The sequence below is a fragment of the Hyperolius riggenbachi genome, chromosome 1, assembly GCF_040937935.1.
Source record: "Hyperolius riggenbachi isolate aHypRig1 chromosome 1, aHypRig1.pri, whole genome shotgun sequence".
NCBI classification, from domain to species: domain Eukaryota; kingdom Metazoa; phylum Chordata; class Amphibia; order Anura; family Hyperoliidae; genus Hyperolius; species Hyperolius riggenbachi.
In genome coordinates, this window is record NC_090646.1 from 592879241 (window position 1) to 592905212 (window position 25972).

A 25972-nucleotide genomic window follows, 5' to 3' on the forward strand; every position below is an offset into this window, starting at 1 on the left:
CATATATAAGTAGATAAATACTACCTCTACTTACATAACAGATGTATTGTGCTATCCACGTAATGATTCCTGTGAATTTTACAAAGGAAAAGCAGAAAATCCTTTTCTAGGCAGTGGCCATCTTGCCAAGCTAATGCTGACATCATATCCTCCCTGACTCTTGTTTTCCCCCTCCCTTCTCTTGCTCATTGTGTATGCATTAGCTGCCCTCCTCCCAGAGTCTTTTTTTTTATTTACACATCCAATCACTGAGTCACCTCAGCCTTGCTTGTAAACACAAGTGATCAGCTAGGCAGGGAAATAAATGGAAGAGGAGGAATATATTATAGATAAAAAGAACTCCCAGCATTCAAAAGAACTCCCAGCATTCAACTTTTTGGCACTGTTTGGCACTAGGGCCAGTGCTCCTATAGTATGTAATAACTCCAAACCATAACAGCAGAAAAGAGTTTTGAATGCAGGATTAGCGACTTTATCACTTAATACACTCAGACCAGTTGCTGTTGAAATTTGATTTTTATGGTGACAATACCGCTTCACAACATTTATTCTTAATGTGTTTTAATGGGAAAATAGGAAAAAATGTGGGAAAAAAATCATTATTTTTCAGTTTTCTGCCATTATAGTTTTTAAATAATGCATGCTACTGTAATTAAAATCCATGAAATTTATTTGCCCATTTGTCCCGGTTATTACACCGTTTAAATTATGTCCCTATCACGTTTGGCGCCAATATTTTATTTGGAAATAAAGGTGCATTTTTTTCAGTTTTGCATCCATCCCTAATTACAAGCCCATAGTTTATAAAGTAACAGTGTTGTACCCTCTTGACATAAATATTTAAAGAGTTCAGTCCCTAAGGTTACTATTTATGTTTTTTTTTTTTTTTATTGTAATTTTTTTTTCTTTTTATTACAAAAAAATAAATAAATTGGTTAGTGTGGGAGGTAATGAGTTAGTTTATAGTGTAAAAGTATGTATTTGTATATGAAAAATGTTTTGAATGTAGTTTTACTATTTGGCCACAAGATGGCCATAGTAATTTTTTGGTTATGCGACCTGTAAGCGTGAACGGGAACGGTTTTCCCGTTCATTGATCTCCGGGCGAGCGGCCGGCGATGTGCACAAGCATGGGAGCGCGCGCACGAGCGAGCGGGAGTGCGGACAGCGCTGGTAGCGGCGGGAGGTGCGTATATCTACGCTCCTGGTGGGGAAAGGGTGTTAAAAGGAGCGTAGATATACGCACGCGTGGTGGTTAAGTGGTTAAAATCGATTTTCTCAAAAAACTATTGGGTCTTTTTAAAAATTTTTTTTAAGTTGTAGCCATTGATCATCTTTATAATCCATGCAATTTTGGTGATTATAGCATGTATGGAGGCTTTGCTATTAACATTAAAGTCAAATCCGTGATCACGGCCGTGATCACGGCCGTGATCACGGATTCTACATTTAATCATGGCTAAAATCTGAGTCGAATCCGGAGCTCTGACTAAAATCCGGATCACGATCACGGCATATTTTGATTCTGCCGTTGCCGGATTTACTCGAATTTGTGATTGGGGGGTATCCGAGCAACACTACGCTCCAGTAATGCAGGTCAGCAGTGTGATACCGGCCTGAAACTATTAAATCCACTGTTAACCATTCTGGGACAAAAGAAAAAAATAAATAAAGCAAAATAAGTTTTAATCATTTTACCTTGATTAGCCGGAGATCATTGTGGAGATTTGATCTATTATAGTTTGGGTGAACGATAGATCTAAGCACAGTAAATTTTTGCCTTAAGCGTTCATTTCCTCCCCTGCTGTGCGATCCCAGAAATACAGCGATGAAAGCACCAGGCCTGGACAGAGAAACACACATGGAAAATCAGCTCACTATTAATCCTTAACATATCCACAGCAGTGAGAATATCCCGTATATACCGATGCTGCATAGTTTATGTGAAATTCCAGACAAATCACTTTTTTAAAGCTTTGGATAGAGCCTGGAATCATTTGATCTGCGACCTGTCATGTTTTATGGTTGTCTTTGTCCTAATTAGGAAGATTTCATATAATCGCCGTCACCAGGAAGTGAAAAATTCCATAAATACCATCCATAAAAATGCAAGTATTATTGCAAGAGGAATTCAAGATGTGTGACTGGACTGGCCACTGAACAGAAGCAACATCTTGTTATTTAAGTGTACCTGAGATGAGTAAATCGAAAAGTCTTATACATAGCTGGGGCTTCCTCCAGCTCACTTCAGTCTAATCGATCCCTTGCCGTCCTCCTCCTCCGTCTAGATGCTCTGGTAGATGCCACCGCTATCTTCGCCAGGCAGGGTCAGTCGGGGCAGACACAGTCTGGCTGTGCACGCTCTTTCGTTGTGCAGTCGCAGAAAGCTCCCACGATAGGGCGCCCGTGGATGGGCCGCGCATCTGCAGTACGCCTGACTGGCTAGGAAAACGGGGCATCAAGACCAGGGCCGGTTCTAGACTTTTTGCCGCCTGAGGAAAACTTGAGGATGCAAAGCGCCCCCCCCCCAATGATCGCACAGCACCCGGCAGAGGAAGGGGGGGGGGGGGGGCAGCTGTTTGCCAGAGGGGGGCCCGATTTCTCTCCTCCCTCCCTTTCCTAGGGTCCCCCTCTGGTGCTCTCCTTCCTCTCCATGCAGAACAGCAGCAGCATCTTAAAGGCACTTACGCCCAACCGACGGAGGGTCTCTCTCCTTTGATGTGCCTGCAGTAGTACTGCACAGGCACAGAATGCTCCAGGGGATGGGAGCTTGACGAGGGGTGCACCTGTGGCCAGGCCGTGCATGACTGGGAGTCATAGCGGTTTAACAGAAGAGCCGAGGAGGACTCAGCGCTGCTCACGGGGCTGGAAGAAGCCCCGGGTAAGTATAAATAAGTGCTAGTGTAGTGTACCATCTATGGATTGAGCCAGCTGATTTCGATGCAGTGCTACGTCGATCATTTCAGCGCAAGAGCTTCGTCCCTGATTTGAGTGTCCAGAGTTTCAGCTGGGCTCCGCACAACTCAGTAAAAGATTTGGCCATTGGCAATAGCTGGTGCCCGAATTACGAGTCCCCCAAATTGCTACAACTCAGAGGGGGAATAGTAATCGGCACACGCCTTGAGCTTGTGCAGGAGCAGGGTGAGATTTTTTCATCTTGTGCCAAAATGGCCAGTGCTGAATGAAGTCTTAATGATTGGTGGTAAAAGTTAGCAATGCCAACCCCCCTCCCCCATCCTCCTCCTATCCCAAACCTGGCTGGTCTGTTTTTATTTCATCTAGGCTTCTGAAACATCTTTATGCTCATACTTACATCTGACAGTGGCCAGCAGTTAGTTTAGGGTCATACTTACATCTGACAGTGGCCAGCAGATAGTTTAGGCTCATACTTACATCTGACAGTGGCCAGCAGTTAGTTTAGGCTCATACTTACATCTGACAGTGGCCAGCAGTTAGTTTAGGCTCATACTTACATCTGACAGAGGGCCAGCAGTTAGTTTAGGCTCATACTTACATCTGACAGTGGTCAGCAGTTAGTTTAGGCTCATACTTACATCTGACAGTGGCCAGCAGTTAGTTTAGGCTCATACTTACATCTGACAGTGGCCAGCAGTTAGTTTAAGCTCGTACTTACATCTGACAGTGGCCAGCAGTTAGTTTAGGCTCATACTTACATCTGACAGTGGCCAGCAGTTTGTTTAGGCTCGTACTTACATCTGAAAGTGGCCAGCAGTTAGTTTAGGCTCATACTTACATCTGACAGTGGCCAGGAGTTAGTTTAGGTTCATACTTATATCTGACAGTGTCCAGCAGTTAGTTTAGGCTCATACTTACATCTGACGGTGGCCAGCAGTTAGTTTAGGCTCATACTTACATCTGACAGTGGCCAGCAGTTAGTTTAGGCTCATACTTACATCTGACAGTGGCCAGCAGTTAGTTTAGGCTCATACTTACATCTGACAGTGGCCAGCAATTAGTTTAGGCTCATACTTACATCTGACAGTGGCCAGCAGTTAGTTTAGGCTTATACTTACATCTGACAGTGGCCAGCAGTTAGCACCCAGTTGTCTTTAATTAAACTTCCTCCACATATTTTTTGTTCAAACTGTGTTTCGAAGGTTATGAGCGCCATGTAAGGCCTGGAGTGTGGAGTAGCTTCACGGCCGTGTATTATTTCTGCACCTGTTAATAAGTCAAGTGAACATTTGTGAAATTCGGAGATCACTGGAGTTATATTCATCCGCTGTAGCAGCACAGTTTCCTATGGCATATATGTGTATTTAGCAGTGCCCACTACCATAATTCTTATTTACCCTAAGATACCAGAATAAAGAAGCCATGTGCCTTGAGATACAAATTCTTCTAAGTAGCAAGGTACCCAAAATACAAAACTTAAAGTGTACCTGAGCCAAAGCTCGGGTACAAATTGAGATACTTACTTAAAGGGAACGAAGCCTCAGGAACCTCTGGAAACTTCCCTCCTTGCTTTGATGCGCCCATCGCTGAGCACGGCCCCCTGGAAGACTAGCGACATCGCATTGTGGCTAATCATATCAGGACCGTGCAGCTCCTCTTTTTGCAGCGTGGCCACGCAGTAGCCACGTGAGTCCGCCCACACATGTGCCTGTGCTCGCGTGGTTATTGTGCGGCACACTGTAAGAAGAGGAGCTGGGCCACCCTGATGGGGGGCCACGCTTAGCGACGGGGGACCACTGAGGGAAGCTTCAATAGGATCCCAAGGTTTCCCTCTCTTCAGGTGAGTGTCTTATTTTAATCCCAAGTTTTGGCTCGGGATTGCTTTGAGTGCACACACACTTGAGAGGTGAAAGTGCAGCTGCTACCCTTACCTCCTTACCTGCTGGCTGCTGTCCTACAATTACGCCCTGCGCTCTCTCCACGGCCCACACACGTTCTCACAATGCTGCCCGGAGCCCACATCTTTCCCATACACACTGCCGCCGCTCTACCCTACAGTTCTGTGCCCAGCCAAGTGTCAGCATTGCCATGTCAACAGTACATGGAAGCCAGTTGGTCAGCTGCAAGTAGCACAGTAGACCAGCTTCTGTGTTATGTTACCGTGGCACTCGGCGATGCCCGGAACTGCAGGGTTGAGCGGCGGCAGAGTGAGTGGGCATGATGTAGGCTCCGGGGGGCATTGCCGGGGGAATTTTAATGGGGGCTTGTGGGTTTCTAAAAAAAAAAAAAAGCTGCCAGGACAGGTCCCCTCTTGCTTACGGGCGGCTATGGGTCCCATAGCAGGTGCTAGGGTGATCCATAAGCCATTGCTGGTAATGATCACCTCTATGTGTGCTTTGATTAGTTGTAACCATTAATAGACTGTTCCCCTCCTCTGCTTACACCTCTCAGACATTGTAGCCATCCTTGGCAGGTGTGGTGCCCCATATCAATAGTTATGTATAGAGCCCAAGGTAAAACTCACACTGAGGCACATAGTTCCTAAGCTATGCCACTGGCTATGCTCACCTTTGTCACCTCTTACTCCTCTGCCTCAGTTGAGTTCTCATTCTCTCTCTCTCTCTCTCTCTCTCTCTCTGCCTCTCACATTATGTCTCCCATTACAACAGACTTAGGGCCAATTCACACTTGAGCAGATGCAGAACAGAATTGGTAAGCGCATGTGCACTCCTGCGCCCATCATGTAAGCCGGTATGCATCACCGCTCCCCTGTCCCACCACCACCATTCGGTCCATCTATTCAGCCCTGAGGCCAGCAGAAGCATGGCAATAGGCTGCGTCAGGCCAATATTCTCCCTAGCAACAGGGAGCATTTTAAATGGTCCAACATGAAGCAGTGAGAATTCTACCTGTTGCTGAGGATACCCATTGGCCTTTTGCAGCCCAATGAAGATCCCCATACTAATACTGGCTTTGTAGGAGGGACCGAGCAGCGGCGATGGGTGGCTAGACATGTTTAACGTAGGATCCGCTCTCTGCGTTTAAAGTGAACCAGAGATGAAGCACCCTCATGTATTTTAGCATATAGAACAGTGGGAACATTAGAGAAAACACCTACCATGCTTTCTGTTTCATTCTGCACTGCACAGCTTGTTTTTTATCAGACCTGATAAAATCCCCAACTGAGCATTCAGTTTGGCTTTGCTATAATGACTCAGCTATAATGATTCCTGAGCAGAGCCAGCAGGGGGCAGGCTTGGACTTGAAAAGACATGAGAGAACACATACTGAGCTATAAATATTCCTGAGCAAAGCCAGACTAAATTCTCAGTCTGGGATTTTATCAGGGCTGATTAGAAGCAAGCTGTGCAGTGCAGAATGAAACAGAAAGCATGGTAGGTGTTTTCTCTAATGTTCCCACTAATATATATGGAAAGATACATGAGGGTGCTTCGTCTCTGGTTCACTTTAAGTGAAGCTTAAAAAAGTCCTGAATGGATACTTTTTTTAAACAAGTGTGAACTGGCCCTTATCCTTGTCTCTCTTTTTCTCCTCCCTTATGTCTCGCCCTCTCTCCTTCACCTCAGCTTTCTCTTTCTCCCCCCCTCTCTCATTCCCTTTGCCTCTCTGTCTCTCTCCATCTCACTCTTATCTTTATCTCACCCCATCTCCTTTACTCCTCTCACTCTAACTTTGCTCTTTTGACTCACTGTCCTGTCCCTCTCCATCTCCTCTTTTCCTTCTATCATTGTCCCGTTTCCTCTATTTCTCTTTCCTCTATACCTCCCAAATTTTTGAGATGAGAAAGAGGGACACTTAAAGAGACTCCGTAACAAAAATTGCATCCTGTTTTTTATCATCCTACAAGTTCCAAAAGCTATTCTAATGTGTTCTGGCTTACTGCAGCACTTTGTACTATCACAGTCTCTGTAATAAATCAATGTATCTTTCCCTTGTCAGACTTGTCAGCCTGTGTCTGGAAGGCTGCCAAGTTCTTCAGTGTTGTGGTTCTGCTATGAACTCACCCCTCAGGGGGGAAAGAAACACACAAATGATCTCTTGAGATTCAAAAGGAATGCTGTATACAGCCTGCTTGTGTATGGATGTATTTTCTATGTGTGGACATACTGTACATCAACCTACTTCCTGTTTTGGTGGCCATTTTGTTTGTTTATAAACAAACTTTTTAAAACTGTTTTTAACCACTTTTAATGCGGCGGGGAGCGGCAAAATTGTGACAGAGGGGGATAGGAGATGTCCCCTAACGCACTGTTATGTTTACTTTTGTGCGATTTTAACAATACAGATTCTCTTTAAAGACAGACCTCTGCCACATCTCTTATCATACCCCCACCACACCCCTAGCCAGAAAACCACTAAAAATTCATAAGGAAAAGATGTCATTTTAGAATTCAGACCACACTGCTCCTTTCCATCATTGCTAGTTTTTTCTATATTTTAACATTTTAATTTAAGAAATTAATTTAAAGGATAAAGTTTGGAAGCAATAAAATACATTTTACAGTAGAAACTACATATACTTACAGTGATCTGTACATTAGCCCTGAAAGAGTAACAAATATGGTAGAAAAAGTGGGATGTGGTTTCCAAAAAGCGTATGTTCTTCCAAAAGAGGGACAGTTGGGAGCTATGTCTATATTGATTTTTTTGGTTGATTACTATTGTGTTCTCTTACACCACACCCCTGCTCAGGGCCGGTTCAAGTAACAAGGGGCCCTAGGGCAAGATTAGCCTGGGGGGCCCCCAACAGACACCCCAACCAAAAAGCGTCATTAGAGGCCCTTTGTTGCAGCCAAATTTCCCTCCTGGGCCCCTGAGCTGGCTGCTGACCCTCCCCCAATCACCTCCCAACTTAACAGACTCTGCAGAGTCCCTGGGGAGCAACAGTTAAGATAGGGGCCCCTACAGGCTCTGGGGCCCTGGGGCAATTGCCCATTTTTTCCTATGGTAGCCCCAGCCCTGCCCCTGCTGCTCCTTCTCTTCTCTCCATAGAACATTATTTTACCACAGAGCAGAGCAGCCATTCATTTACTAGGATTGCTGGCATACTGCCTCCCAAAGCAATAGAGAAAAACTGTTTAGGAACGTGCATGAAATAAAGGCGCTATAAAAAAAAGGGCGCAGGATACAGCCAAATTCCTTGTTCTCCAGTAATAAGTATACAAATATTGGTTTACAAATAAATATTGTTTTATTTATCACTTTTTTAAAATTAATTCTTAACAATTGTTATTATTCTAGAGACACATACCGTAGTTTATGTTTAATAGTGTTTACATCTGACATTAAACAGAAAATTACAAAGAAGTTTAAAATCTTCCTATGAAATGTTAAATAGAGTGTCTTACCAAAGCTAAAAGTCTCTGTAAATAAAATCATTAAAAATACATAACGTAATACATGTAAACTTTAAATAACATATTATGGTAAAAATACATGTAAAATACAAATTAAATGGTACAGAACATTAGTTGTAATCTTAATCATATCTTTTCATTACATAAAAATTTTAGTGGCTGATTTTTTTAGTCCAATTATAACACCTTTCCATCAATCAAACTTTTTTTTAGTGTTAGTGATTTAAGTGATTCAAAATATTGAGTTCAAGTTTGTCTTATTACTACTAAACCTAACCCTACTCTCACCCAGAACCCTCCTTCTACCGATGCCTAACCCTAAGACCCCCATGGTGGTGCCTAACCCTAAGACCCCCCTGGTGGTGCCTAAGGCCTCGTTCACATCTGCTGCGCTGAAAAACGTGTTAAAGCGCAGGGTAAAAAACGCATGCGCTTGTGCGCGCTTTCGTCCGCGTTTCTGTGCGTTGCGCTGCGCTTCTTTAAAGCACGTTTTGCTTGTTGTACCAGCAGCAGTTGTCAATAAAACTTTGTTTTTGTATGTAAATGTATTTTTTTCTCCAATTAGGGGTAAAAAACGCATGCGCTTCTATGCGCTTCTACGCGCTTCTATGCGCTAAAAAAGCGGACCCATTCACTTGCATTGCTGTGCGCTTTCCAGCTCAACGCACAGAAATGCCTGCAACACTACGTTTCTGTAACGCTGCTCAGCGCAGCGCATAGATGTGAACCAGCTACATTTAGTTACATGGAAAAATCAATACCTTGCTGAACGCACAGGGCAGTGCGCTGTGAAAAGCGCACAGAAACGGCCCTGATGTGAACGAGGCCTAAACCTAAGACCGCCCTAGTGGTGCCTAACCCTAAGACCCCCCTGGTGATTACTATGACCTAACTTCTCCCTACTCTCACACAGAACCCTTCCCTGGTGGTGCCTAACCCTAAGACCCCCCTGGTGGTGCCTATCCCTAAGACCCCCCCTAGTGGTGCCAAAACCTAAGACCCCCCTTGTGGTGCCTAAACCTAAGACCCCCTGATGATTACTATGACCTAAGTTCTCCCTAGTCTCACACAGAACCCTCTCCTGGCGGTGTCTAACCCTAAGACCCCCCCTGGTGGTGCCTAACCCAAAGACCCCTGGTGGTGCCAAAACCTAAGACCCCCTGGTGGTGCCTAAACCTAAGACCCCCCTGGTGATTACTATGACCTAACTTCTCTCTACTCTCACACAGGACCCTCTCGTGGTAGTGCCTAACCCTAAGAACCCCTGGTGGTGGCTTAGAAAATTATTATTATGAAAATCTATGGGCTTAGTGAAAAGATGACTTAGAAGGTATCTAATTATCATGTATAAATACAGCAAAGGGCAATTTGAAAGCTTGGCATATAAGCTTAATGTCCCTAGGCTTCTGCAAAATACTTGGGGACATGATCTGCGCATGGAGAAAAAAAGTCTTAGCCATTCATTTAGGAAAGGGTACCTTAAAGAGAACCTAAAGTAAAAAAAAAAAAACGAGATGAACTCACCTGGGGCTTCCCTCAGCCCCCTGCAGACGATCGGTGCCCTCGCAGCTCCGCTCCGATGCCTCTGGACCCGCCGGCGACGACTTCCGGTTTCGCCATCACCGGCCGACAGGCATGGGGACGCGAGTGATTGTTCGCGTTCCCAGCCTGTATATCGCCCCCTATGCTGCTATTGCGGCCAGGAGGTTGCCACCGGCGGGTCCAGAGGCATCGGAGCGGAGCTGCGAGGGCACCGATCGTCTGCAGGGGGCTGAGGAAAGCCCCAGGTGAGTTCATCTCGGTTTTTTTTTTTTGACTTTAGGTTCTTTTTAAGCTCCATACTCACCACCCAATGGGTCCAACGACGTCCCCTTGACAACGGTCGTCAAGCGACACTTCTTCCAGGTATGCACAACGTCACACAACGCCACATGTTAGGACATGTTAGTTGGGCCGAACCTCCGATTTTAGGTTCGCGAACCGGGTTCGCGAACTTCCGCGGAAGGTTCGGTTCGCGTTAAAGTTCGCGAACCGCAATAGACTTCAATGGGGATGCGAACTTTGAAAAAAAAAAATAATTATGCTGGCCACAAAAGTGATGGAAAAGATGTTTCAAGGGGTCTAACACCTGGAGGGGGGCATGGCGGAGTGGGATACACGCCAAAAGTCCCCGGGGAAAATCTGGATTTGACGAAAAGCAGCGTTTTAAGGGCAGAAATCACATTGAATGCTAAATGACAGGCCTAAAGTGCTTTAAAACATCTTGCATGTGTATACATCAATCAGGTAGTGTAATTAAGGTACTGCTTCACACTGACACACCAAACTCCACTGAACAGAACAGGTATGCAGTGGCGGGTTCACTAAACAGGTATACAGTGGCGGGTCCACTGAACAGAACAGGTATGCAGTGGCAGGATCACTGAACAGGTATGCAGTGGTGGTGGGTGGGTTCACAGAACAGGTATGCAGTGGCAGGATCACTGAACAGGTATGCAGTGGTGGTGGGTGGGTTCACAGAACAGGTATGCAGTGGCAGGATCACTGAACAGGTATGCAGTGGTGGTGGGTGGGTTCACAGAACAGGTATGCAGTGGCAGGATCACTGAACAGGTATGCAGTGGTGGTGGGTGGGTTCACAGAACAGGTATGCAGTGGCAGGATCACTGAACAGGTATGCAGTGGCAGGATCACAGTACAGGTATGCAGTGGGCTGAGGGCTCACTGAACAGAACAGGTATGCAGCCAGGAAGAAGTTAAGCCTAACTAATCTTTCCCTATATGAGAGACTGCAGCAGCTCGCCCTACTCTCACTAATGCAGGCACACGAGTGGCCGTAATGGCCACCGCTGCCTGCCTTATATAAGGGGGGTGGGGCTCCAGGGGCTAGTGTAGCCTAATTGGCTACACTGGGCCTGCTGACTGTGATGTAGAGGGTCAAAGTTGACCCTCAGGTGCATTATGGGGCGAACCGAACTTCTTCCGCAAAACGTTCGCGTGCGGTACCCGCACGCGAACCACCTAAGTTCGCGCGAACCACGTTCGCCGGCGAACCGTTCGGCCCAACTCTAGTTAGGAGCGAACGAGACTGCAAGAAATTGCGACACCTTGCGCCGGAGTCATCGGGGATGTTAGCTATTTAATCCACTGTGATGGTTGTTAATGTGGTGCAACGCTAAGCAACGTTCATGTGGTCGTGCGCCTGTATCCACAGTGCAATAACACGGAAACAACCGCTTGTGGCTCAAAAAATCACCGGCCGCCAGGAAAATCGTCGGGAAAAGCTATGGGTACATAGCTTTACAGTAAGCGTGATTAAATGTGTAATGTATTACCACAGGAGGTAGTTATGTAAAATTGCGTGTCTGCGTTTAAAGGGGGATTAGATGCTTTCCATGCGTTGAAAGACATCCATGACTATGCAGGTGAAACTCAAAAAATTAGAGTATTGTGCAAAAGTCCATATATTTCAGTAATTCAACTTAAAAGGTGAAACTATTATAGGAAATAGGAACCCTTTGCAACTGTTTTGGATTAATTAGCTCATTAGAGTTGTGACACGTTGCGCCTAGAATATTGAACATTTTCTCAATATTCTAATGGTCTGAGATTTTGGGGTTTTCATAAGCTGTAATAAGCCATAGTCATCAAAATTATAACAAATAAAGGCTTGAAATATCTCACTTTGCATGTAGTGAGTGTATTTCATATATTAGTTTCACCTTCTAAGTTTAATTACTGAAATAAATGGACTTTTGCACCATATTCTCATTTTTCGAGTTTTACCTGTTATACCAGGTGATTCCCGGAAGTGTTGAAACAGGGATTTTTAGGGAAGGATTTTTTTCCCTTTTGGGGCTAATTGAACCATGCCTTGTAAGGAGTTTTCGACTTCCTCTGGACCAACAGGGATATGTGAGGGTGCAGGCTGGTGCAGGGCCGGTTTAAGCAACAATGGGGCCCCAGGGCAAAATAAACATGGGTGGCCCCCCCAACATATACCCCGGAACAAAAATCGGCATTAGGGGACCTTTTTTGCAGCTGGTATAGTCAGGGTGTGAAGTCCCAATCGGTCGGAGCTCCACATTCTGGCTATCCCAGCCTGCATGGGGGACAAGGGGTTAAAAAGTTTCAGGAGGGGGGACCCCACATAATTAAAAAAAAAAAAATTCCCACACTCTAAACATAATTTTTTTTGGGGGAAAATAGGAAGAAATGCCAGGGATCTTCATACAGCCATATTGCGGCTGTATAGCGATCCCTGGCCAAAGCGCTGCGGCTGCGTATAGACCCCCTGGAAACCCCGTCAAGAAATTTATTGCGCTTTCGCTCAGTGGTGCTCAGCAGAGCTCGAATATTCGAGTAGCTCGAATATTCGAGCTCTTTTCCAGCTATTCGAGCTCGGTATTCGAGCTCCGAATAGCTGGAGCTATTCGAATGGGCTATCCGAGTACACTCGAATAGCCCATTCACTATTCGAGCTATTCGAGCAACCCGGCGCTATTCGAGCTCGGTACCGAGCTCGAATAGCGTCATAGCCCAGATTGATGTCCTTAGAGCCAATCAGAGGGCTCCCAGGCCCTCTGACGGCAGCCAATCACAGAGGGGGACCCTGGCCAGCCCCTACCCTATAAATAGCGGCCGCCATGTTCCGTTTCTCCATGCTTGCCTGAGACTTGTACAGAGAGAGAGTTGCTCCTTTGTGCTTTGGCTTAGCAAGTGCTCTATTGTGATCATTTACCTAGCGTTTTTGCTCACCTACACCTGCCATATACACCTATATTGTTGTTAGTTAGATAGACATTGTATTTTAGTTAGTAGCTTGTGTGTTACATTAGAGACAGGCAGCTGCTGCAAGCTTACAGGTTTAGGCCTCAGGGGGGCCTTGCCTCTGTGGGCAGCTGTCCTCTGTTTATTTCTCTCATCTATACCAGTATTTCTGCTGTCCTTTACTAATAGTATTGTAGTTATACTGTACTAGGAGTAGGACACTCACTGACTGTCACTGTTTATAGGCTACTAGCTAGCTCCTGCGTGTGTGCACTCACTCACTGTCTGTGTGTACACACACTCTATTTCCTTCTGATTACTGATAGATTATTGTTATTTAGTTGTACTTACTTACTACTTACTCTTACTGTACCCGTAGGGACACTCACTGTCACTGTTCATATAGGCTACTAGCTCCTGCGTGTGCGCACTGCACTCACTGTCTGAGTGTACACACACAACACACACTCTATTTCCTTCTGATCGCTGATTGATTATTGTAATTAGTTAGTTGTACTTACTGTTACTACTTACTCTTACTGTACTAGGAGTCTAGGACACTCGGTCACTGTCCATAGGCTACTAGCTCCTGCGTGCGTGCACTCACTGTCTGAGTGTACACACACCCACACTCCATTTCCTTCTGATCGCTGATTGATTATCGTAATTAGTTAGTTCTACTTACTGTTACTACTTACTCTTACTGTACTAGGAGTCTAGGACACTCAGTCACTGTGTTCATAGGCTACTAGCTCCTGCGTGCGGTCACTCACTGTCTGAGTGTACACACACCACCCACACTCTATTTCCTTCTGATCGCTGATTGATTATTGTAATTAGTTAGTTCTACTTACTGTTACTACTTACTCTTACTGTACTAGGAGTCTAGGACACTCAGTCACTGTGTTCATAGGCTACTAGCTCCTGCGTGCGTGCACTCACTGTCTGAGTGTACACACACCCACACTCCATTTCCTTCTGATCGCTGATTGATTATTGTAATTAGTTAGTTCTACTTACTGTTACTACTTACTCTTACTGTACTAGGAGTCTAGGACACTCAGTCACTGTGTTGATAGGCTACTAGCTCCTGCGTGCGTGCACTCACTGTCTGAGTGTACACACACCCACACTCCATTTCCTTCTGATCGCTGATTGATTATTGTAATTAGTTAGTTCTTCTTACTGTTACTACTTACTCTTACTGTACTAGGAGTCTAGGACACTCAGTCACTGTGTTCATAGGCTACTAGCTGCTGCGTGCGTGCACTCACTGTCTGAGTGTACACACACCCACACTCCATTTCCTTCTGATCGCTGATTGATTATTGTAATTAGTTAGTTCTACTTACTGTTACTACTTACTCTTACTGTACTAGGAGTCTAGGACACTCAGTCACTGTGTTCATAGGCTACTAGCTCCTGCGTGCGTGCACTCACTGTCTGAGTGTACACACACCCACACTCCATTTCCTTCTGATCGCTGATTGATTATTGTAATTAGTTAGTTCTACTTACTGTTACTAGTTACTCTTACTGTACTAGGAGTCTAGGACACTCAGTCACTGTCCATAGGCTACTAGCTCCTGCGTGCGGTCACTCACTGTCTGAGTGTACACACACCCACACTCCATTTCCTTCTGATCGCTGATTGATTATTGTAATTAGTTAGTTCTACTTACTGTTACTACTTACTCTTACTGTACTAGGAGTCTAGGACACTCAGTCACTGTGTTCATAGGCTACTAGCTCCTGCGTGCGTGCACTCACTGTCTGAGTGTACACACACAACACACACTCTATTTCCTTCTGATCGCTGATTGATTATCGTAATTAGTTAGTTCTACTTACTGTTACTACTTACTCTTACTGTACTAGGAGTCTAGGACACTCAGTCACTGTCCATAGGCTACTAGCTCCTGCGTGCGTGCACTCACTGTCTGAGTGTACACACACTAAATTTACTTGTGATTACTACTGATTATTGTAACTGCTAGTTGTACTTCCTGACTGTTACTACTTACTTACTGTACTAGGGGACACTCACTCAGTCACCTCACCAACCATCCCACTCCATTAAAGTACCCCACTTTTCAGCCGCCCTTTTAAAAAACTTTTCTCTATACGCCCAAAACATTGAAGATGTCTGGAAGTGGCAGCCAGCGCGGTTTGGGCAAGGGGAAGGGCAGCAAGGGAATCAGGAGGAGAGGGAGCAGCATTGTGGCAAGCCGCGGCCGCGGGCGCGCCACCATGCACAGTTCCGCAGCAGCAGCAGCAGCGTCAGTGGCTAACATTCCTCCCATAGCCACTGGCCATGGACGCCTTGGGCGCCGCCCAGCAGGAGCATCTGCAACTCACGCTGCAGAGACACAGCAGCAGCAGCGTGTAGCACCTGCTCCCATTTTCCTCCAGTTGGGTCGGAAACGTCCCATTGAGGAAAAGGATGCAGACACTGTGGTGCAACTCATGACGGAGGATGAGCAGCCCGCCATCAGCTCTGCATCCGAGGCCTCCACCCTCACCACCACCACCACCACCACCCCTGTTCGCAGCAGCCGCCCAGCAGGGTCTGGGGAGGAGGCCAGTTCACCGTCACTCGCCGACCTGTCATTCAGCAGTCTTTTGACCCCAGGCATCATGAGTAAATTGTCTGCTGTTGTTGGCGATCTTGAGGAGGAGATGCTGATGGGCACTTTGGGGGATGAGGGATTGGACAGCAAGACTGTGGCGACAGTCAAGCAGCCCATCCATGCATCAGGAGAGGAGTTTGGGGGGTCCTCATCCCAGCAGGACATGTTTCAGGAGGGGGAGGATGATGATGACCCGGTGACAGACAGAGACTGGGTGCCACCACCTCCAGGGGATGTCGTCCTCAGCAGCTCTGAGGAGGAGGAGGAGGATGCTCTTGTGGGCCTTGCAAGGAGGCGCATCATTGCAAGCATTGGCAGCAGCAGTAGGCAGGTCCCACAGCCTGCTGGTGTCTCAGGCTCAGCAGCAGCAGCAGCAGCATCTGCCAGTACCACCACCAGCCGCACCCAAGCCCCCCAAGCCCCCCCCCAACCACCACAGGGAGACAGGCAGCAGCGCTTCCATGCCGTAGGGGGATGTTTAAGTCACCAATCTGGCGATATTTCACCATGCCCACTGTGTACAGCAAGTACGCCACTTGCAACCACTGTCAGCGGAAGTTGAGCAGAGGTGCAGACCCCTTAAAGTTCTGCACCAGCTCGCTCATCAACCACCTTGCGGCTAAACATTTCCACCAGCATGAGGAGTTCCAGAGGCTGAAGGCATCTGGTGCTGGCAGTGGCACCACACCCATCACTGCACAGCCTTCAGCAGCAGCAGCAGCAACAGCAGCCACCCGCCCTCCTGCTCCTAGAGCAGCACCAGCAGGAGTGCGGAAACGCACTGCTCCTCCCCCCTCTGCAACTCCTGCCGCCGACACTGAGGCCTGTTCTGGCAGCCAGTCCTCAGTGGCCTCCTCCGCTGTGTCTGCTGATTCCCGTGCCAGCAAAAGGCCACGCCAGAGCCTTTTGAGCGAGTCCTTCCAGGGGGTGGTTAGGGCTCTGCCTCCCAGCAGCCGTCGCGTGCGGCAGCTGAACGGCTTGCTGGCACGGGCCATGTGCTCCCAACTCCTGCCGTACACGCTCGTGCAGGAGGGGAGCGACATTCGTGCGCTGCTTGCTTGCGCAGCCCCAGACTGGCAGCTCCCCAGCAGACACTTCTTTGCCCGCAAGGCCATTCCTGCACTGCACCGCTTTGTGATGGCCAATGTGGAGCGAGGGCTGGAGCACGCGGTTGGTGAAAGGGTCCACGTCACCATGGACTCCTGGAGCAGCCGCTTCGGGACAGGCCGCTACCTGTCCTTCACTGTCCACTGGGTCAGCTTGGTGGAAGGGGGTGAGGATGGGAGAGCAGCAGCGGGCACAGCAGCAGCAGCAACACAGTGGGTGGTGCCACCCCGCAGGGTCAGGGGAACTGCAGCAGGTTCCTCCGATCCTCTGCCATCCTCCGGCACACCTGGCCAAACCCCCCGCCTCAGCAGCAGCGTGAAGGCCCGCCACTGCCAAGCGCTGCTGCACTTGGTCAGCCTTGGGAAGACCAAGCTGACGGCAACCCATGTGTTGGCCAAACTCCAGGAGCAGGAGAGGATTTGGCTGACCCCCAGAGGCCTCAGAGTCGGAGAGGTGGTGGCCGACAATGGGGCCAATCTGGTTGCCGCAATAGACAGGGGAAACCTGACCCACATCCCCTGTCTTGCCCACGTGCTGAACCTGGTGGTGCAGAAGTTCCTGCGCACCTACCAGGGGATGGGCGAACTGCTGGAAACGGCAAGGAATGTTGTGCGTCACTTCCGGCGCTCGGCTGCAGCCTGTGCGAGCCTGGAAGACGTGCAAAAGGAGCTGGATCTGCCACGCCATCGGCTGATCCTTGACGTTCCGACTCGCTGGAACTCCACCCTGGCGATGTTGGAGCGTCTGGTTGAACAGAGGCACGCTGTCAACCAGTACCTTGCCCTGGCCACTGTTTCCGCAGCTCAGAGAAGGGACAAGACCAGCAACATCCCGTCCATCGTCCCCGATGATGACTGGAGGCACATGCAGCAGGTGTGCTTTGTGCTGGCTCCCTTCCTGCAGGCCACAAACATGGTGAGCAGGGACCATGCTATGGTCTGCGAGTGGGTGCCCCTGGTTTCTCTGCTGAACAGGGCCCTCGATGCTTTGCTGGAACAGGGAGCGGCAGCCTTGGACCAGCAGGAGCGGCAACCAGCTGCGCAGTCCACCTCTGAGGGGGAGGAGGAGGAGGACTTGGTGGAGGTCCCTGACCTGGCTGCTGATGAGGGGGATCAGCACAGCGCAGCTGAGTTGGTGCGGGGGTGGAGAGAGGATGAGGCGGCAGAGGAGGAGGATGAGGACAGCACTGACGTCGATGTGCCAGCAGACGTGGCCCGCCTCTTCCCAATGGCAGCGCACATGCTGACGTGCCTGCGCAGGGACCCCAGGGTGATCCAGATGAAGCAGAGGGAGGACATCTGGATCAGCATGATGTTGGACCCACGCCTCAAGGGGAAGTTGAGCCAGTTCCTGCCGCCTGCAGGAGGAGACCCAGCGCAACAAATAAGGAGCTTGCAGCAGGCCCTTGTTGAGCGCTTGGAGGAAGCCTTCCCCCAGCCTTCCACCCCCACTGTCCAGCAGCCAGCACAGAGGCAGCAGCAGGTGCCTGCATCCAGCAGCAGCAAGCGCCCCACAGACCTGCTGTCTCTCAGCCACGAGCTCTACAGGACTGTAGAGGCTCCGGCAGCAGTGACTAGAGAGGAGATGCATGGAGCAGCATCCTCCTCCGGTCACAGCCAGCGCCTGACCCGCATGGTGGCTGACTACATGGGGTCGTACAGCGGGCTTGACAGCGATGCCCCTGTTGATCCCATGGAGTATTGGGTCAAGCGCATGGAGATCTGGAGCGAGCTGGCGCAGTACGCCCTGGAAGTGCTGTCCTGCCCCCCTTCCAGCGTGCTGTCCGAGCGCTGCTTCAGTGCAGCTGGTGGCGTGGTCACCGAGAAACGCTCACGTCTGTCTCACAAGTCTGTGGACAGACTGACGTTTCTCAAGATGAACCAGGCATGGGTGGAAGGCGAGTTCCTGGCCCCTGTTGTCGGCGAGAGGGGGACATGAACTGGCTGCCGGAACCATCGTTAATGTGCCTTACCACCCTTTACCACCTCCTGGCTCCTGCTCACTAAGCCAGCCTGGTTCACTTTGACTATTACGTCGCCTGCAGCCACACATTTTACACCTACAGTGGGCTGCTGTGTACTGCCCTTCTGCTGTCTGTCTGTGTTTCCCACTGCCAGGGTACACAGAATTACCTTCTTCTGCTGCCACTCTGCCACCAGCTATTACGTCAAACAATAGCTATATTGGTTGCAAAACCAAAACCAAACAAACCATTAAAAAAAATAAAAGGTTTAATTTTTCTGAGGTGCCCGGGTTGAAAACTGTGTTGTCCCAGTTGTGTATTGGACACAATGTGGGCTGCACGACCGCTGTCTGGGACCTCCTGTTGTGTTTATTTACAGCCCTGGTATCACCGCTAGGTACCAGGGCTATTATGTCACGCTGCCTACCTGCTGCCACACTCACACTGCTCCTCCACACCTCCTCCTGCTGCTGCTGCTGCTGTCTGTCTGTGTTTCCCACTGCCAGGGTACACAGATGATTTACCTTCTGCTGCCACTCTGCCACCAGCTATTACGTCAAACAATAGCTGCTCGCCTACTCCTCCATTCCTCCTCCTGCTGCTGCTGTCTGTCTGTGTTTCCCACTGCCAGGGTACACAGAATTACCTTCTTCTGCTGCCACTCTGCCACCAGCTATTACGTCAAACAATAGCTATATTGGTTGTAAAACCAAAAACCAAAAAACCATTAAAAAAAAAAAAAGGTTTAATTTTTCTGAGGTGCCCGGGTTGAAAACTGTGTTGTCCCAGTTGTGTATTGGACACAATGTGGGCTGCACGACCGCTGTCTGGGACCTCCTGTTGTGTTTATTTACAGCCCTGGTATCACCGCTAGGTACCAGGGCTATTATGTCACGCTGCCTACCTGCTGCCACACTCACACTGCTCCTCCACAACTCCTCCTGCTGCTGCTGCTGCTGTCTGTCTGTGTTTCCCACTGCCAGGGTACACAGATGATTTACCTTCTGCTGCCACTCTGCCACCAGCTATTACGTCAAACAATAGCTGCTCGCCTACTCCTCCATTCCTCCTCCTGCTGCTGCTGTCTGTCTGTGTTTCCCACTGCCAGGGTACACAGCATTACCTTCTTCTGCTGCCACTCTGCCACCAGCTATTACGTCAAACAATAGCTATATTGGTTGTAAAACCAAAAACCAAAAAACCATTAAAAAAAAAAAAAGGTTTAATTTTTCTGAGGTGCCCGGGTTGAAAACTGTGTTGTCCCAGTTGTGTATTGGACACAATGTGGGCTGCACGACCGCTGTCTGGGACCTCCTGTTGTGTTTATTTACAGCCCTGGTATCACCGCTAGGTACCAGGGCTATTATGTCACGCTGCCTACCTGCTGCCACACTCACACTGCTCCTCCACACCTCCTCCTGCTGCTGCTGCTGCTGTCTGTCTGTGTTTCCCACTGCCAGGGTACACAGATGATTTACCTTCTGCTGCCACTCTGCCACCAGCTATTACGTCAAACAATAGCTGCTCGCCTACTCCTCCATTCCTCCTCCTGCTGCTGCTGTCTGTCTGTGTTTCCCACTGCCAGGGTACACAGCATTACCTTCTTCTGCTGCCACTCTGCCACCAGCTATTACGTCAAACAATAGCTATATTGGTTGTAAAACCAAAAACCAAAAAACCATTAAAAAAAAAAAAAGGTTTAATTTTTCTGAGGTGCCCGGGTTGAAAACTGTGTTGTCCCAGTTGTGTATTGGACACAATGTGGGCTGCACGACCGCTGTCTGGGACCTCCTGTTGTGTTTATTTACAGCCCTGGTATCACCGCTAGGTACCAGGGCTATTATGTCACGCTGCCTACCTGCTGCCACACTCACACTGCTCCTCCACACCTCCTCCTGCTGCTGCTGCTGCTGTCTGTCTGTGTTTCCCACTGCCAGGGTACACAGATGATTTACCTTCTGCTGCCACTCTGCCACCAGCTATTACGTCAAACAATAGCTGCTCGCCTACTCCTCCATTCCTCCTCCTGCTGCTTCTGTCTGTCTGTGTTTCCCACTGCCAGGGTACACAGAATTACCTTCTTCTGCTGCCACTCTGCCACCAGCTATTACGTCAAACAATAGCTATATTGGTTGTAAAACCAAAAACCAAAAAACCATTAAAAAAAAAAAAAGGTTTAATTTTTCTGAGGTGCCCGGGTTGAAAACTGTGTTGTCCCAGTTGTGTATTGGACACAATGTGGGCTGCACGACCGCTGTCTGGGACCTCCTGTTGTGTTTATTTACAGCCCTGGTATCACCGCTAGGTACCAGGGCTATTATGTCACGGCGAGCTGCCTGCCTCATTGACTGCCTGCTGCCACACACTCATCCTCCTCCTCCTGCTGCTGAATTTACCTCCTGCTGTCTTTGTGTTTCCACTGCCAGGGAGCACATACAATGGCGCTTCCAACATGCGTGCGCCCACCAGCTATTTGTTACGCTCAAAAATAGCTGCATTTCTTTAAAAAAAAATTGAAAAGAGAAATACGTGAAGATGATGAAGAAGAAGATGAAAAAGAAGAAGATGAAAAAGAAGAAGAAGATGAAGAAGAAGAAGATGAAGAAGATGAAGAAGAAGAAGATGAAGAAGAAGATGAAGAAGAAGATGAAAAAGAAGATGAAAAAGAAGAAGAAGATGAAGAAGATGAAGAAGAAGAAGATGAAGAAGAAGAAGATGAAGAAGAAGAAGAAGAAGAAGATGAAGAAGATGAAGAAGAAGAAGATGAAGAAGATGAAGAAGAAGAAGATGAAGAAGAAGAAGATGAAGAAGAAGAAGATGAAGAAGAAGAAGAAGAAGAAGATGAAGAAGAAGAAGATGAAGAAGATGAAGATGAAGAAGAAGATGAAGATGAAGATGAAGAAGAAGATGAAGAAGATGAAGAAGAAGATGATGAAGAAGAAGAAGAAGAAGAAGATGATGAAGAAGAAGAAGAAGAAGAAGAAGAAGAAGAAGAAGATATAGAAGAAGAAGATCTAGAAGAAGAAGAAAGATAAAGAAGAAGAAGAACAAGTATATACAGTAACACTACTGAACAAAATTTAGGACACAACTTCTCTTTCCACATTTTTTTTTAAAGGAACATCCCCACATAATCACTTGCTGTTGTTACTTGGAAAAAAAGATGTTTCTTGCATCATTCACCCTCAAAACAAGTGTTGGAAGCTATTTAAGGACAATTCGAATAGTCAGCTCGAATAGTGAGCTCGAATACCGACTCGAATAGTGAGCTCGAAGTCCGAGGTCGAATCGAATAGTAAAAATTATTCGACTCGAATATTCGACTGACCTCGAATAATTTACTATTCGAATTCGACCAAACTCGAATTTTAAAAAGGGGTATTTGAGCATCACTACTTTCGCTTGATGCATGTAAAATTACACTACCGTTATGTTAGCTACTAAAAGTGACATTTACCGCATTTAAAAGTATACTTTTTTCCTTCTAAATTTTAAAATCGATTTTCTCAAAAACTATAAGGTCTTTTTGAAAAATTGTTTTTTCCTCTTATTACTAATGATCTCCTTAACATATTCTGCAAATTTAGGGTTTCTATAATTTAAGGTGGATTTTCTATTAACCATTAAAGTTGGCAGGTTTTTAAATGTGTATTTTTTTCCTTTGAAACTTTAAAATCGATTTTCTCAAAAACTATAAGGCCGATTTGAATTTTTTTTTTCCTCTTGTAGCCACTAGGGGCCCCTACAAGCTCTGGGGCCCTGAAACAGCTGCCTCCTTTGCCTCTACGGTAGCGCCGGCCCTGGGCTGGTGTTATACTTTGTTTTCTGGTTGAACTCGATGGATATATATCTTTTTTCAACCTAAATAGGTATGTAACTATTGTAAAATGGACTAACCAAATCTTTCAGTGAAAGTATTTGTTTGGTCCATTTTCAAGCTGCATAGACTTACCTTAGCATTTGCATAATTCTGCAATATCTTAAAATTATTTGTTTATTTCAAATAAAGTATAGAGTTGGCACTGAGCCAAAATGCTGTGCTAAACGCCTTTTAGATGTCCATGGCAAAGGAATATGGGGAAACAAAAACAGCCTCTACATGCCTACTTCAGGCAGAAGTTGTATTGCATTGACAAGACAAGACAAATAACATTTATATAGCCAGGGCGTAACAATATACCCTGCAAGGGATGCAGCTGCAGGGGGCTCCAATGAGGGAGAAGTGTATTTTCCCTGTCCCGAGAGACTGACAACTAAGGGCATGGAGAGAAAAAAATTTCTGCTCTCTGCCCAATTGTTCTAATGACTGCATCTGCTCAACCACTGATAAGGAATCCTACAAAGTTTTGCAGACAATGATTTGTAGAGAGTCCCTATACATTTTTCTGAACACCATGTGTGTCTGTAGGTGTGAAAACATGCACGTTTTATCACAGAATCTAATGTAAAAGAAAATGTGAGCAGTGCTTGACTGCTGTCTGTTTTTATCTGCATGGGGAAAACACATTCAAGTGTTTACAAGCCAATCGAATAACATTGGTTCTTAGTTTACATGTGCAGAAAGCAAGAGGGGGCGGGGGTGTAAAGGGGCCCCATCCAAAGTTTTGCAGGGGGTGGGGCAGTGATTTCTAGCTTCACCCCTGTATATAGCGCTTTTCTCTTGGCAGACTTAAAGGGATACTGTAGGGGGGTCGGGGGAAAATGAGTTGAACTTACCCGGGGCTTCTAATGGTCCCCCGCAGACATCCTGTGTTGGCGCAGCCACTCACCGATGCTCCGGCCCCGCCTCCAGTTCACTTCTGGAATTTCTGACTTTAAAGTCAGAAAACCACTGCGCCTGCGTTGCCGTGTCCTCGGTCCCGCTGATGTCACCAAGAGCGCACAGCGCAGGCCCAGTATGGTCTGTGTCTGCGCAGTACACTCCTGGTGACATCAGCGGGAGTGAGGACACGGCAACGCAGGCGCAGTGGTTTTCAGACTTTAAAGTCAGAAATTCCAGAAGTGAACTGGAGGTGGGGTCGGAGCATCGGTGAGTGGCTGCGCCAACACAGGATGTCTGCGGGGGACCATTAGAAGCCCCGGGTAAGTTCAACTTATTTTCCCCCGACCCCCCTACAGTATCCCTTTAAAGTGCCAGCTCTGCAGGCAGTAGCAATAATATAGAGCAGCTTTTTACTCTGGAGCAATCTCAAAGAGCCCCTGCATTACTAGAGGGAGAGGGGATTTATTTTTTATTACGATAAAAGTTGGTGAGGCTAAGTACTTTATTATTGTAACAGTCCATGTTTCTCCTTTACAGGACAACCATTTGATGCCCTCCATTTTTTGCACTTCCCATTGTAGATGCCCAATATTTGGGTTTTATCTCATTCTTCTTCATCTGCTGTGCACACATCCTTAGCTCTGGCATCCCACATGCCCCCTTTTATTAATCACCAATGCAATGCGATGAATCCTTAAAGAAATTAACTCTGAGGCCCATATGCAATTCCACTTTTCTCCTATGTTTTCTCCTAGGAGATAATTTTTCATCTTCTTTTTTAAATAATTTTCCAGCACTTTTCAACTGAAAAAGTAATGAGAAGTGTAAAAGTACTATCAAAATTATTTTGAGTATTTTCTTTCTTGCTGGTGGCTTAAAAAGAATTTTATTGACAAATTAAAAAATATCACCTTCGAGAATACTCAGATGAAAAGGTGAATTACATATGGCCCCGAGTGTTCATTGGAAGGAGAAATGCTGAAGAGGAGGCTGACATACTTTGGACACACAATGAGAAGGCAGGACTCTTTGGAGAAGACCCTGATGCTCAGAAAGATCGGGGGCAAAAGGAGGAGGGGGCAGAAGGGAATGAGATGGCTATATAGTATCCAGGGGAGGACTGGGACCTTTTGGCCTGGAGGGAAAACACAAACTAGAGGCCCATTTTCACGGCAGCCCAGGCCCAAATTACATCACACACGTGCCCAACGTGCTATATGCCAAAAGTCACATGGTAAATACAGCAAGGACACATGAGGGACAGTGGGACAGGTAAAGTATAATGCACTGGCAATGGGGGGGGGGGGGGGGGGGCAGGGGGACACATAAAACATTTTGAGTTACAACGGCCAGGGTTTCCGTCGCATTCATTGTTTGTGATTATCGCACTGGATCGACCACATCATCCCGAGATTTCACTGCATCTCAGATCGATACTTTCAACCAATTTCCACCCGAAATCAGACATATTTTTCCATGGACCCTGCAGGCAAGCCTCTGCTCTGCATCATGCTGTTTATATTTACCAACTTGCCCACCCTCTAATTACTCTGTATTTAGGCATTGATTTCCCTCGGCCAGCCTAGTGGCCTTATACAAAAACATGTACCAGGCACTGTACCAGCCCTAAATCATTAAATGAGAGGCAGCCTGGGGGGAAATTGCCCCCCTTCCCCCCTGGCCAGTCCTCCCCTGATAGTATCATACAAGCAACAAACATGAGCTTGGACAAGCTTCTAGGGGCAGTAGAGGATAGAGGAGCCTGGCCTACTGTGGTCCATGGGGTTGCAAAGCTTACTGACCAGGAAGAGCTGAGATTGGAACCCAGGTCTCGTGTCAGAAGCAGAGCCCTTAACCAGTACACTATCCAGCCACTCCCAGATAGCTGCTCATTGCTGCTCCTAATAGTTATTCAGTGAATTTTCTATTTAATATTGTAGGCGTTCCCTTACCTTTGCAGAGGAGAAAGCATGCTGAAGACAGAAGGAGTAACAGTTTCATACTTCAGCAGGACAAATGCTGCACTTTATGAATAGCTTAGGGGTGTTGTTAATATATATATATATTCCATGCACTCACTGCAGTATGATATCATCAGACTGTCACGCACTGATAATGATAACGGTGGTTTTCATACATTCTCACGCCCACTACCAAGACACTCATTCCTAAATCACCAGAGAGGGAGATTTCTTAACAGGAATCATTTCACAATGTTTGTTAACTGCCTCATTCAGAGGAGAGAACAACTTGAAGGACAATTGTCATGAAAAACTTTATTTTATATATGCATACAGGCAGCATTTTAAATTTTACATTTCTCTCAGACTAGAATGCACTATAAATGACTGTTGTCTTATGTTGCTGTCCCTTACAGTAGGTAGTGAAAATCTGAAAGATCAGATAGGTTTTGGACTAGTCTATCTCCTTGTGGCGGATTCTCAAG

The 25972-nt window shown here is 47.1% G+C and overlaps 1 protein-coding gene across 1 annotated transcript in view; it reads right to left on the reverse strand.

The window, feature by feature from the left end:
- Nucleotides 1–25549, reverse strand: part of LOC137558392 (granzyme A-like) — a 43085-nt gene extending 17536 nt beyond the window's left edge. The window contains exons 1-3 of the mRNA XM_068271738.1: nucleotides 25479–25549; nucleotides 4035–4182; nucleotides 1699–1843 (exon numbers count right to left, since the gene is read on the reverse strand). Coding sequence (XP_068127839.1) covers nucleotides 1699–1843; nucleotides 4035–4182; nucleotides 25479–25527 — 342 coding nt within the window. The 5' untranslated portion in view covers nucleotides 25528–25549. The remainder of the gene's footprint in view (nucleotides 1–1698; nucleotides 1844–4034; nucleotides 4183–25478) is intronic.
- Nucleotides 25550–25972: the final 423 nt, after the last annotated feature.